The 14,035-nt window shown below is 37.2% G+C and overlaps 1 protein-coding gene across 4 annotated transcripts in view; it reads left to right on the top strand.

Moving 5' to 3' along the window:
• The window catches only part of NDC80 (NDC80 kinetochore complex component), a 17,590-nt gene extending 3,555 nt beyond the window's left edge, over positions 1-14,035 (top strand). For 2 of the 4 annotated variants that reach the window (XM_075494437.1, XM_075494438.1), the window contains exons 6-17: positions 2,083-2,185; positions 3,002-3,091; positions 5,072-5,165; positions 6,299-6,405; positions 7,228-7,372; positions 7,726-7,931; positions 9,128-9,280; positions 9,558-9,647; positions 10,480-10,572; positions 12,085-12,215; positions 12,754-12,856; positions 13,224-14,035. In XM_075494437.1, the coding sequence (XP_075350552.1) occupies positions 2,083-2,185; positions 3,002-3,091; positions 5,072-5,165; positions 6,299-6,405; positions 7,228-7,372; positions 7,726-7,931; positions 9,128-9,280; positions 9,558-9,647; positions 10,480-10,572; positions 12,085-12,215; positions 12,754-12,856; positions 13,224-13,346 (1,438 nt within the window). In that variant the 3' untranslated portion in view covers positions 13,347-14,035. The remainder of the gene's footprint in view (positions 1-2,082; positions 2,186-3,001; positions 3,092-5,071; positions 5,166-6,298; positions 6,406-7,227; positions 7,373-7,725; positions 7,932-9,127; positions 9,281-9,557; positions 9,648-10,479; positions 10,573-12,084; positions 12,216-12,753; positions 12,857-13,223) is intronic. The other 2 variants (XR_012774418.1, XM_075494439.1) reach the window with 2 other exon arrangements.

Below are 14,035 nucleotides of genomic sequence, written 5' to 3'. Positions count from 1 at the left end.
GACAGACTCTTCTGGTTCATTCTGTTAAAACCCAAGAACTAAAAAACAATTTCAGAATGTTGGATCAAGTTAATTTAGTTAAAAATAATTTTTCCTGTAGTTTCTCTCATTCTGCTTTCAAAGCAGGAGTTAGAAATAACAAAAACGACTGCTGCGGTGAAAAAAACACTAAGTAGCTGGGTGGTTTTTTTCTAATCTTGTTCAGTAAGTGTCTGGAATCATTAATGCACCAACACTTTCCAAGAAAGAAAATCCTCTGCCTGTTTTTTAATGAGACTGAAAATTCACCATTATCAAAAGTGAAGTGTATTTTACTTCTGTAGATTTGAGCCCATGATGGTGTCAAAGTGCCAGGGCTCCTTAGATATAGGTATAAGTCTGTTCTGTTCTCAGTATTTTAATAAAATTTTGTTTTAACCTATAGCATTTGAAACTGCTGACCTAGCTGAAATGTTGAAAGGGCAGTTGCTCTCAAGAGGCTTTACTCTGCTGCTCCAAGAGTGTAATCCTGGATAAAAAGACTTATTTTGAGAACTCACTTTAAGTTGTCTTTTGAGAGTTAGAAAATGGACCTAAATAATTTATTTTAAAAAATTCTCAGGCTGAATGGCTTATGAGCGCTTACTTAGAACTGACAGTTTATCAGTAGCTTCTTATCCTATGTTCTTAAAATAACTTTGGGCTGTCAGTCTAAAGATGGAATAAAATCTGCACTTCTGTGTTCCTTGATTTGTAGACGATTTTGAGAGGATGTCTGTAATCAGCAGTATAGCCTTTGTGTGTTCCGTATTTATAGGTAATATTAATACTTTGATATGCAGCTGTTCTGAAATTCTTTTCTTTAATTCCATGACATTAAGCTGATTGTCAGCTGCTTTTCAAAGTGCATTTGACTCAAGAAGCAAGAATCTTGCCCTCGAAGAACAGAACTCCTGTATATCAGTTTGTTTTCATGTGTTACAAAATCCTTCAGGCTTGCACACCCAGTTTGGAAGTCTAAACATCATCCATTGGACTATTACTCCCTCCTTTGCCTTTGTTGCCTTTCCTTTGAGCTCTTTGTCATCGTGAATCACCTTATGCTCAAAGGGCACTCGCTCCTTTTTGCTCAGTACTGCAGTGCCCATCTCTCCTCCCATAGTAGCTGCAGAAGGAGAAAGACAGATCTGGCTGCTATGAAGACCAAGGCAACATATTAAGCTGAATAGGAAAGGGCTAAGGAGTGTATGAAGAATAGTTTACACTTTTTTGTACAAGGCCTTAATTGTTCCTAATCTTTGGATATGCAAAAAAAGTCAAATTCTTCAATCATTTCTTCAATAGCTAACCAGTCGAGGGAAGTGATTGTCCCACTCTAAGCTGCACTGGTGCGGCCCCACCTTGAGTAAAGTGTGCAGTTTTGGGTGCCTCAACATAAGGAGGACATCGAACTATTAGAGTGTGTCCAGAGGACAGCGACCAAGATGGTGAAAGGTCTCAAGGGCAAGACTTCTGAGGAGTGGCTGAGGTCACTTGGTTTGTTCAGCTTGAAGAGAAGGCTGAGAGGTGACCTCATCGCAGTCTACAACTTCGTCAAGGGGGGCAGCAGAGGGGGAGGTGCTGATCTCCCCTTTCTGGTGACCAGCAATAGGACATGAGGAAATGGAATGAAGCTGTGTCAGGGCAAGTTCAGATTGGACGTTAGGAAAAGGTTCTTCACTGAGGGGGGTGGTCAGTCACTAGAACAGGCTCCCCAGAGAATTGGTCACAGCACCAAGCCTGTCGAGTTCAAGGAGCGTCTGGACGATGCTCTTAGTCATATGATTTAGTTTTAGGCAGTCCTGGGAGGAGCAGAGAGTTGGACTCAATGATCCTTATGGGTCCCTTCCAATTTGAGATATTCTATGAATCACAAAATGAGAAACCCATAATTGAATAAAATAGTGCTGTAAGAACTCAGCTTATCTCCCTTTGATGTACAGTATAAAGTACAATTGAGTTTGTTCTTCCTTCTGTGCCTTGATCTACATGTAAAAATGTGCTGGTTTGTTTTCATTACTGTTTGCCACAACTATTAAAAATGTATTTTCTTTTGCCTTGTAGGTACCCCTTTCCTTTGTCAAAAAGTTCCATGTACACAGTGGGAGCACCACACACGTGGCCTCAGATCGTGACAGCTTTGGTTTGGTTAATTGATTGTGTCAAGGTAGCATTTGTCTTCTTTAAGCCAAATAGTTCCACTTTTCAGGCTGGAATGTTAGTTTCAATATAGATCTCTTAAATGCTTTCTGAAAATCTTTGTTTGACACTTAGGTAAAGAAAAAGGTAGGTGTTCTTACCTGTCATCTGGGAGCTAGCCCTTAGCCTTACTTTTAAATTGAGTTTTTAATGTTATATAATGATAATATTTTTTTTTACGTGTGCACTGGATAAATTTGTTTATAAGAAGGGGGGAAAAAATGATGACTTATACATTCATAAAAATGTGAAAAGTTAATGGGTATAATCATGTATCTTCAGTGCAGATCTTCTGACATCTGCCATCTTCTCCTAAATTTGAAGGCTAAGGATGGAATTTTCAATAGCAATTATTCAAGTGTCCTGCGATTGTTGTACAGAGCGGGGTGTTTTGTGTTTGGGTGGGGGTTTTTTGTTTGTTTTTTTAATAGTGGTAACTGTTGCTGCCAGCTCATGTCTGAGCAAAATTTGGAATCTGTGACAGAAGTTCACCACTGCTGAACTGGGCACGCATGAAAATCCCATCCTTTATGCTGAAAAGACACATTTGGCTTAGCAAGGCAATTTGGCAGTGTTGCATGTCCAGTTAATGCCTCTGCATCTGTGCTTTTAGTCAACTAAACACAGGCTCATTACCCTGATGTGATTCATCACATTCTGAAGCAGCACCGTTACCCCCTGCTTGCTGAAATCTTAATCTAATGTTACTCTGCTTCTTATCATGAACATGAAACTAATGGGGATCTTCACACTTGCTCTTTTTATGTACACCTGTGTGTCTCAGTTGTATGCTGCCATGAGGGAAAATGCACCATCGTTTGATGATGGACAGAGCTGGGGAGGAGAGGCGGATGACGGAATTGTACATAATAAGGTACCATAAAAAGTAAATGCTTATCAGAATTGTTCAACTGAATTTTGCTATATGCTCTAACAACACAATTTAAATATGACACAACAATTTTAACTGTATTTATACATTCTGTTGGGTTTTATATTCACAGAGTTCTCTAGGAAGTGTAGTAGCATTATATAAAAAGCCTAATCAACTAGTTTTCTGAGCAGGCATCATGGCCAGTCTATTGGTGAAGACTGGGTATTAAATTGAAATGCCTTATTCTCTGAGTTGCTACTGTTTCTGTTCTCCTTTGTGGAGAAAGGAAGTCATTATGCTGTTTGTTTACTGTCTTAGTAGGGTCTCAGGTATATTTCTCTTTAGCACTTGAGTATTCTAAGATTAATGGCAGTACAGTGTAAAGACAATGACTTAATTATAAATGTGATGGCTCCTGCTGACATCTACTCAGTTTACCATTTTAAAATTGATTGTAATGTTTAATTTCTTAGCCACAAAATAGGTTGGCAATGTAATTCAGGCACTTAAAAATCCAGCAGCTTGCTTTCTTTCTGATTTATCATAGATTATTAGTACTATTCAGATTTAACTCAGTGTTAACTCCCAGCAGATGTTTGGAAGGGGTTGTATGATGTGCTAGAACATTTAATTTAGAAAATTGCAAAAATCAAATCAGAATTTTGGACTAAGGTTACAAACCTGACAGTTGACAAGTAAAAATGCTTTTAAACTAAATGTGTGCTTATACACTGATACATATGCATATATGTTGAAACAAAATTTACAATACTGGTGTAATTGCTTCTGAAAGATCTGTAATTTAAAGTCTCCAGTAAATTCTTTTTGGGTAACCTCTCTTTAATTCCAGATCAGTTCTCTGACATCTGCACATCTGAAGTACAGTGGTCATATTTACTGAAGAGGTCTGTTAAACAGACCTACACTTTCCATAAACTAGCCTGAGAAGATCATATTATGCTACAGGCTTGGGGAAGAGTGGCTGGAAAGCTGCCTGGAGGAAAAGGACCTGGTTGGTTGACAGCCAGTTGAATATGAGCCAGCAGTGTGCCCAGGTGGCCAAGAAGGCCAATAGCAACCTGGCTTGTATCAGAAATAGCATGGCCAGCAGGACTAGGGAAGTGATTGTCCCCCTGCACTCAGCACTGGTGAGGCCGCACCTCGAATACTGTGTTCAGTTTTGGGCCCCTCACTACAAGAGAGACATTGAGGTGCTGGAGCGTGTCCAAAGAAGAGCAATAAAGCTGGTGAAGGGTCTGGAGAACAAGTCTTCTGAGGAAGGGCTGAGGGAACTGGGGTTGTTTAGCCTGGAGAAAAGAAGACTGAGGGGAGACCTTATTGCTATCTACAACTACCCGAAAGGAGGGTGTAGCGAGGTGGGGGTCGATCTCTTCTCCCAAGTAACAAGCGATAGGACAAGAGGAGATGGCCTCAAGTTGTGCCAGGGGAGGTTTAGATTGGATATTAGGAAAAATTTCTTCTCTGAAAGCGTTGTCAAGCATTGGAACAGGCTGCCCAGGGAAGTGGTTGAGTCACCATCCATCACTGGAGGTATTTAAAAGATGTGTAGATGTGGTGCTTAGGGACATGGCTTAGTGGTGGACTTGGTAGTGCTAGGTTAATGGTTGGACTCAATGATCTTAAAGGTCTTTTCCAATCTAAATGATTCTATATGCTTTAAGATAATAAATTCTTAAATATTGTATTTACTATCCTTGTTAGGTATCCCAGAAAAATGTATCAAGTATTTCCAGACTTTGTTATTGTGAATTCTAGATGCCTCCTTCTGCTTGGATATAATCTGTTGACATTCTACATTTAAAGGGAGGAAAAAAAAGTTGATTTTACAGAAGTGCAGTCAACCCAGTGAAAGAAATTTCTGGTGTCTGTTTAATTCCATTGGTTGAGTAGATTTAGACTATCTAGATATTTTACAGCCCTTTGAATTGCTGAAATGAAAACTTTTTAAATTGTTTTCAGCTTTTCATGGACTACTCTGTGAAGTGCTATGAGCTCTTCATGAAAGGGAGAGATACTTTTGAAGAATTGGATGCAGAAGTGCAGTCAAAATTAAGTAAGTTTTCATGTTTTAATGAAGTACTTAATTGTGTTACTGGTTTCTTTTCTCCTAGCATCAGTTTTGCTCAGTTTACAAGTGAAAGTAATCTGAGGTAAAGCAACCTGAAATTCCAAAGTACTTCTCAGTTACTTTGACTTAATTCTCTTCTTTTTGTGCGTTGTTACTAGTACAGACAGATGGGTCATGCTCTTCTGTCAGCTGTACCTGTGTAACCCTATTATTTTCAATGGCTTTGTGACAGAAAAGCAGTATACAGTTCTTCAGATGCAAATTCCATCTATGCAGATGATTCTTGTTTTTGTCTGGCAAAGTTAACAATTAAAAAAAGAAAAATATTACCAGAGGATGCACATTTGATGAGTAAGAAAGTTCAGCTTCTAAAAGCTCTGAAAACAGTCTGCAAGAGTTCCAATCTCTGTTGCAAAGGTTCCCATATATGATTCAGCATGCACCTGGGTTTTTCTTTAGAGAGATGGAAAATTATTAATTTTTTTTGACTCATTCATTTCACCATCTACAGAAATACAAACAGAATATGAGAACAAGGAGGAAAAATACTTCTCACTTTCTATGCCCTCCTATGAAAAGCCAGACTAAGGACACTTCTGTTGCAAGCTGGAGCCATCAGTGGGAGAGGAAACATAAGCTACCACACTGTTACTAGATATTAGTAGGAAAATTAATCACGCCATTGTTTGGCAAAGACTGAGGGAAGTAAGGGAAAAGATGTCTCAAGAGGCAAGGAAGTATGTGGATGAGAAAGGAGTATACAAATCAGACTACCTTGTGAAGCCGGAACAGATGAAACTATCTAACAGCCACTATCCTATAGTGTGGGCTGTATGGGAGTTTGGAAACTCTGACCTCGCAGGAGTGATTTTGAGCTCTTTTATGACATGAGGACTGAAAAACTCATTTCTTTTATTATTTGTTTGGGGGTTTTTGCCTATTTGCTTTGTAATTAAAGTTTTTCTGATGGGTTTGTTGGTTGTTCTTTGGGTTTGGGTTTTTTTTAGTCTAATGGGTATTTACTGTGCTGAAGCTAAAACACAGATATTTAGATTAGGTAATAATATTCAGTGAGATATAATTTGTAACCACCCCTCTCCTCTTCCCCCCCCCCCCAGAGGATTTATTTAATATAGATGAATTCCAAATAGAAAGTTTAGCAGCTGACAACAAAAGACTTCATGAAGAGATCGCAAGACTAGAAAAAGAAAAGGAAAGCGAGCCGGTTAGTAAATTGTGTCTATGCTTGTTTACACGGTGGAGTTGAATTTTCTATTATTGACCATTATTGTCATTATTAAATGAAGATATTGATGATACATTACAACAAATGGAAAATTATTTTCAGTGCTCTATGAGATTTTAATTAGGCCAGGTTATTATAGACCCTATACCATTATAGTACAAGGCATTTACTGTGGAGTCTTCAGCCACTATTTGTTTGATATTGTGCAGATATTTTCAGGTAATGAGATTTTGGCTGAAGACTCCCTTGGCTGGAATATTAATAAAATACTTGAATCACTTTTTTTTTTCTGAACTTCAACATTATCTTTTCCAAAAGTGTTGGTATGAGAACTTTTTAGGGGATGAGAGCATGGGATTCAGTGGTAACAATATATTTTAGGGAAAATATTTTGTTTGAAAAGATGGATTCTGCTTTTAATACATCATGAGTTTAAAAATGTTTAGCAGCTGTGCAGCTGGCAAATTGAGACTGCTGCCTACTGTGCAAAATGTGCTGCTTGTATTGCCAGCTTTCCCTGCCCTTAGTTTTACCTGCCTTTTGTGTATTATTGTACTTAAGTTGTGAATTACCTGGGTAAGAACTTTCTTAATGCAATGCCTAATGCAAATGAAAGATAAAATGCTGAAATGTAAGAATTAAGGTACAAACCACCTTTTCAGTCTTTTTTTTATTATTTTAAAGGTGCTTAACTTGATTCAGCTGTCACAGAGATGAAAATTTATTAAAGTTCTTGTCTGGAAAGTAAGATCATTATTTTAGATTAATATAAAGTGGTTGTTCTTTCCATCCATTTACTAGGATCGTAGAGTATCACTACGAAATCTGAAATCGTCTCTTCAAGCAGATGTCCAGAAATACCAGGCTTATTTGGCTAATCTGGAATCTCATATAGCCATCCTTGATCAAAAACTGGAAGGCGTTAATGAGGAAGTTGAGACATTGGGTAAGAAGGCCTTGGTTACAAATGGGATAGTGAAGCTAGAAATAGGTTTAAAATAATTGTAATTCTCAGCTTCAGGACTGAGTGAGATACTTAGTGTATGATGATGCTACAAATAGCTTTCCAAAATGGATTGCTAATAAAGAGATTTTTTGGCTGATAGCTGTTTGTACACTAAATGTGTAATGAATGTATTGTACACTGAGCTGTTTGTACACTAAATGTGTAATGAATGAATGTACGCTAAATGAGTAATGAAATACAGATATTATTTACTCATAAAAATACAGAGAGATTAGGTTTAACTGTATAGGCTGGTATTTTACATCCATTTCACAAATGTTTTGTGAACTTAGAAATGGAAGTAGAAGCAATGAAGCAGGAGAATGCCCGGCTCCAGCACATCTTTGATAACCAGAAGTACTCAGTTGCGGACATTGAGAGAATAAATCATGAGAGAAATGAGTTGCAGCAAACCATTAACAAGCTGACTAAGGAAGTGGAAGCAGAAGAACATCAGCTGTGGAATGAAGAGCTAAAATATGCTAGGAATAAAGAGGCGGTATGTGAAAACCCTGTAACACTGAGAGGTGGCTATCAGTTTTCATCATGCAAGCTTAAACTTCGGATTTGTGCTATTGCTAACTTCTTTCCTAAATGATCTAACAACAGATATGTCTTAAGAGGCTCAAGTGACAAGAATGGCTTCTGTTTATAATCTCCCTGAAAAATGTTTCTCCCCCCCTCCTTTCTGTTTTGAGCATAATGGAAATGTATTCTTTTCATTTTTTTTCTGCATCATAAGGGACATAGCTAGAATATGCACCACTGTCAGCTCTCACTGTTATAGCATTAAGACCTTTGATAACGTTAGCTTGAAATTGCTTTGATAACACAAGATTAAGATTTCATAGCAAGGAAGTAATGCAAAACTAGTGCTTTGAATCAATATCTCTGCATGCATTTAGGGCCAGATTGGTCCCTGATGTGGAAGTTCTAATAGGTTTTAAGGGCCAAATTCAATTCCCTCAAACAGAATGAAAAGATGTGATCCTGTAAGTGGTGGAATTTAAAAGCTTCTGCTTTGCTAGATGGAGAACTAAAAAAAAAAATTTCAAATATGTTTTGTATTTGGCAGGGTTACACTTTATCAGGCACTTGGTATTAACTTAAATTCCTCATACTGTGCAAGTATGAAGCACATAAAACTGGAAAAAATACTTATGTTTGGTGTTTGCACATAAATGGCACTCATTAATCAGAACATAGAGCATTTAATAAGCTTTGTCCAGAGGTATGTTCAAGTTAAAGTTTGTTATTAGGATGTGTGGCTATGTGGCATTTCCTGTCAAAACCAATGAGAGAAGGGATATCAACATGATAGCTGATCAGTGTTTTAGTTTAGTTGTATTAGTTCCAAACATGTTTTTCTTTCCCTATCAACTAATCTTCAAAAAGTTGAGGCAGGAAAAAATATGGCAGATGAGTATGGAAAACCACAGGTGAAGCCATTCAGTCTCACCCATACACACTGAGAAACTTTGCAGAGCAAACTCTGAAATAATCATAAAACATAATCTAAACAATGCAAACTGCTGGACTGTCAATACATACAGCTGTTGCATACTGTGGCATGACATGGAATCATGTTTGTACAGAGCAACTCAGAAACCTGTTTAAAGTACTATATAAATAGTTTTCGCAAAGCTTTTCACTTGTATTTCTTCTATGATTTTTGCCCTTTTCTCCTCTGAACAGATTGAAATGCAACTGGCAGAGTATCATAAACTGGCTCGAAAGCTGAAATTAATTCCAGTAAGTGCTGAGAATTCCAAAGGCCATGACTTTGAGATTCAGTTTAATCCTGAGGCAGGACCAAATTGCCTAGTCAAATACAGAACTCAGATCAAGGTAAGTAGAGTCAACACTGAATGTTTCTGTTACCACTCACAAAAAAAAGTGTTTCTTTGGAAATGTTGGAAAGGTCTCTCTCAACCTCTCCACGAAACTTCATTGAAAAGCTTGTGTGATGCATTGCCGTAACTACATTATAGTATAGGAAGGAAATTTGGTATTGGAGGGTACAGGAGCCTAAATAAAAAAGGGAGAGGGAAAAGATGTACTGGGGTACATCTTAGTTCAAACTAACAAAGTGCATTAGCCAGATCTTCTTGTATGTGTATTGCAGGCTCCCCTTATGGAGATCATAAACCAGACTGAGGAAGAAATTAGGAAAGCTACTCAACGGAAAATGACTTTGGAAGATACTTTGGAACAGGTGTGTTGGTTAATGCAGATTATGACTAAGATACCTTAATGTTATCTGCTGGTCTCATATGACCTCTTGCATGGGTGAAGTGTGGTGTGGTGGGTTGTTTTTTGTTTGGGTTGGGTTTGTTGGGGTTTTCTGTTGGGTTGCGGGTTTTTTGGGGTGGCGGGGAGGAAAGCTGTGAGAAGACTGCTTTCATTATGATGGAACCTAAAAGTTTTTGTGAGAATTAGGGTCTCCTGTTAGTTGAAATAAGGTGTATTCCCTGCATTGAAGATTATGCAGCTTACATATATTTGACCATAAACATTGGAAAGATTTGTTTTTAATAAGTTGCCCGTTCCAGTCTGTTGTGAGGCTTACCATCACTCACAAGTTGTCATCAGGAAGATTTTTAGTGATATTGGGTTCAGGGTGGATTGGAAGGAGAATTTTATTTCCCCATTCTTCTTCCCCTACCTCAGTTTTTATCGCTGAGCATGACAGCATACAGTATGGAATATCCTTTTGGACAACTTTGGTCTGCTGTCCTGGCTATGTGCCTTCCCAACCTCTTGCCTGCCCCTACCCTACTCACTGAGGGGCTGCAGGAGGGAGAGAAAGCCTTGATGCTGTGCAAGCGCCATTCAGCAATAGCCAAAACATGGGTGTGTTACCAACACTGTTTTAGCCACTTATCCAAAACAAAGCACCATACAGGTTGCTATGAAGAAAGTTAACGCCATCCCAGCCTGGCCCAGTTTAAATATTTCTGGGCTACCATGTGTTGTTTGTGATGGCATGGATTTATATGTTGGAATTCTTTTTGAATTATATTTTCTTGGTCATGTTTTCATTCTAGGTGAATGTAATGGTAGTGGACAAGAGCAGCAGTGTGAAAATGCTGCAAGAAGAAGCTGAAAAGCTGGATGATCTTTACCATCAGAAGCTTAAGGTAGAACTTGTTATAGGTTGATGACAACTTATCCTTAATCATATCCTTATCCTTAATGTATTTATGTATTTATACATAAGTTTTTGGTTTGCATTTTTGTTTCTTTGGACATCTGCCCTTGCCTCCTTCCATTCCTCTTGCAGGATTCTCTCATTCTTTTCAGAAACATTTGAGTGCTACCTTAAGCGAGTCAGTGTTCACTTTCTCCTAAGAGAATCTGGCATCATACTTTGGCAGATCCTGTAAATCATAAGCTACTACATCCAGTAATAAAAGCAGTGGCAATCATCTCCTGACCTCAGGATGTCTCAAAGCATGTGCTTGAAGGAGATTTTAGAGTTAACAGAATCTGCCTTGTCTATTCAGTTTGTATATAATAAATACACTTACAGTTTTTAGTAAACATGTTTAATCACTTTATTAAAAACTAAGGAAAGCATTCTTTGACTAAAAGCACATTAAATGTTTTAATGATATAAAATTGTTGCCGCCTTTGTTTTTCTTCCCCAGTAGGGGAGCAGTCCCTATCCTTTTCCTCACTTCTAGTTTAGCAACAAAACATAGCCTTCTCAGTTAACAGCTAAGTGGCTGCTTCAGTACCTCCCAACTTCTCTAACAGCATGGCTTTGGTGGGGCTGTGGTGCCCAGGAGAAAAATGCTTTTTGAACTAAGCTAGTGTTTAACATCTGCTCTTTCAAATCCTAACTTTTGTGCTATAACCACGAAACAGGGTTATTTCATTGCAAATACCTGCTTAGGTGGCTGAAGGCAATTCATTTAGTTTATTGCTTTCCAAACCACCTGAAATTTAGCTTTTGATCTATGCTGTTGTATATGCTTTTCTCTTACAGTGAGCTCATAAAATACTCAGTTGCAACTGGATGGTTATAATAAGACATAGTCATGTAATTTTTTAAATGCTATCCATAAGACTTCAGTATTAAAATTATTTTTGAAGGACGATGTTTCAGTAATTTACCAGAATTGCATGTTTAGTTGATGGTGGAATTTAGTTTGGTTTTGTGCATGTAACTGTGCTAAGTGTACTGTCAACAGTGTCATTCTCCTTGGAGAGATGATTACTTACATCTTGTACTCATCTTTCAGACACAAAAGGGAAAAGCAATTCGCTCACTCAAATGTGGTTTTATTTTTTTTAACCTAGAAACAGTTGTTCATGATGTTCCATTTCTAAGCTATTTAAAGTATGTAAATAACACTTTTTGATGTGAACTTTGAAGGAAAATAGCTGCAACACAGACCTTGAAATACAGTTAGAGAAATAAAGGAAGGTTAGGCTGGTTTTGGGTAGAAAACGATAGAGAAAATACTTGAAACTTTAGGTTTGGGGGAATGTCCTTGGGTTTTTTTTTAGTTCTGAGTTTGGATTTACTTGTGTGAATTCTGAATTCAAGTATCAGGATGTAATCAGGTAATATAAAGGAGGGAAAAAAAATCTTAAGTCTTCCTGAGTTATGCAATTTTTTTTTCCCTCTTTCCTTATGTTTACAGGAGGCAGAAGAGGAAGAGCAAAAATGTGCAAATGAACTGGAATTGCTAGAGAAGCATAAACGATTACTTGAGAGTGGTGTCAATGAAGGTCTCAGTGAAGCTACGAATGAATTGCATGATCTTCAACGACAGTAAGGCCCATAACTTCAAGTTGTTTGTGTAGTTCCTTTTGGGTTTTGTGTGTTTTAAGGATAAAGACATTTTCTTGAATCCTAATGTAAAATTCTTTGGTGAGTGGGTATCAGTCTCAGTATATTAATTTCACAAATTCACAAATGAAAGATGTTATTCCTTGACTCTTAATATTTTGCTAGAATATTTATCTGCTGTATCAGAACTCCTGTTTTCCACGTAACTTTTTTCATATATATGGTTGTTATAAGGAAATTAGTTTGTTTCCAAACTTATGTGACAACTACATTTTACAGTCCAAAGTCTGCAAAAACTATTCTGACTCTAAGGTACTTTGTTTCTTACCGGTTAGCACAATACGGTCCTTTTTCTTCTAAGCTGAGTATTAATATACGAATCTAGCTTGGTTCAATTTAATACTAATGAAAAAAATTATGGCTAAACATGACGATATATCAGACTTGGTGAGGTGATTGTTTTAGATGTCAGGAATTTTATAATTATGGACTTGAGTTTCTGAGTGTCTTTACTTTTTAGATATCAAGTTGTTATGCAAACAACAACAGAAGAGAGCAGGAAAGCTGGTGATAACTTGAATCGTCTTTTAGAAGTGATTGCTACTCATGTAGTATCTATAGAGGTAAGCTTAAAATTTGATATTCAGAATTAAATCTTTCTAGAGACATTTGCAACTGCAGTTAAACACATGGAAATTAGAACTTACTCTTTCCAATAAAGTACCAGTTATTTAGGGCTGTTGTGCTGAGTCTGTGGATTCTAGTTAAATAAATTTGTTGACAAAACCTTTGGTATAAATAATCAGAATCAATTATTAAATTTCAGCAGTAATATCCTGCCAGGTTTAAGCTGCTTCTGGTAGATGTCTTTCAAAGAAGTGTTTAACTGAAATCACTTAGCCTGTGCAGTGACTGCTTAAAATGCTTTAGCAGAACCAGTACAATAGAGACCATGATAGTTCTAATAAACTTTCTGTAACTCTTTTCTAGAAATATCTTGATGAACAGAATGCGAAAATTGACAGAGACTATGAAGAATTCATGTCTGAAGATCTGTTGTCATTCTTGACCAGAATTCTAGACAGTTATAAAAAGAAGGCTGAAAGTCTGTAATTACCAAAAAGGTGAAGATGAAAATGTTGTGTTTCTGAAGCTCTGGTATGGTGCCTTCTAAAAGGATGGGTGCTTCTGGTGTTTAGCAGTGAAACTGGTTTTAAGTGTAAGGAAATGAACTTCCTTTGTTTTATTGACACAAATACATTAAAGAATTGAACAATATATTTGCATTTTCTTAAAAAAGGCTTTGCTTACACTTCCTCCTTGCAATATATTATACATGATTACAAACATCTGTGACAAGACAACTGTGGAACAACTTAATTTCATTTTTTCTTTATAATCAAATCATTTGTGCTCTTCCAGGAACATTAGTAAAACAAGAGTACAGTTAACCTGTTAAAACGACAAGCCAGAGTGGACTTCAAGATGGAACCTCAAACGACAGCACAAATGCAGAGGGTACTGACAACTTGAAATACTGCTACTTAAAAATAACTAGTGGTTTTTGTAAACTTGTAAGATTGCTAACCGAGAAGAGTTATGCTTTCCTTTCTGGAGTATAGTTTGTGCATTTCATAATATATGTGTTTGTATTTAGTGCACATGCATGACAATGCACATCCTTTCCCAAGCCTTTATTTCAGTAGCAAGACTAAATGTAAATGTCTTTCCGTCTCCTGCCTGTTCAGTTATCTATGAAACTGCCCAGAGACCCCTCTTACATGAGTAAGATTTTTTTTTTT

The sequence above is a fragment of the Mycteria americana genome, chromosome 2 (assembly GCF_035582795.1).
Source record: "Mycteria americana isolate JAX WOST 10 ecotype Jacksonville Zoo and Gardens chromosome 2, USCA_MyAme_1.0, whole genome shotgun sequence".
Taxonomy (NCBI): Eukaryota; Metazoa; Chordata; class Aves; order Ciconiiformes; family Ciconiidae; genus Mycteria; species Mycteria americana.
This window is presented reverse-complemented; position numbering and strand designations above follow the sequence as displayed.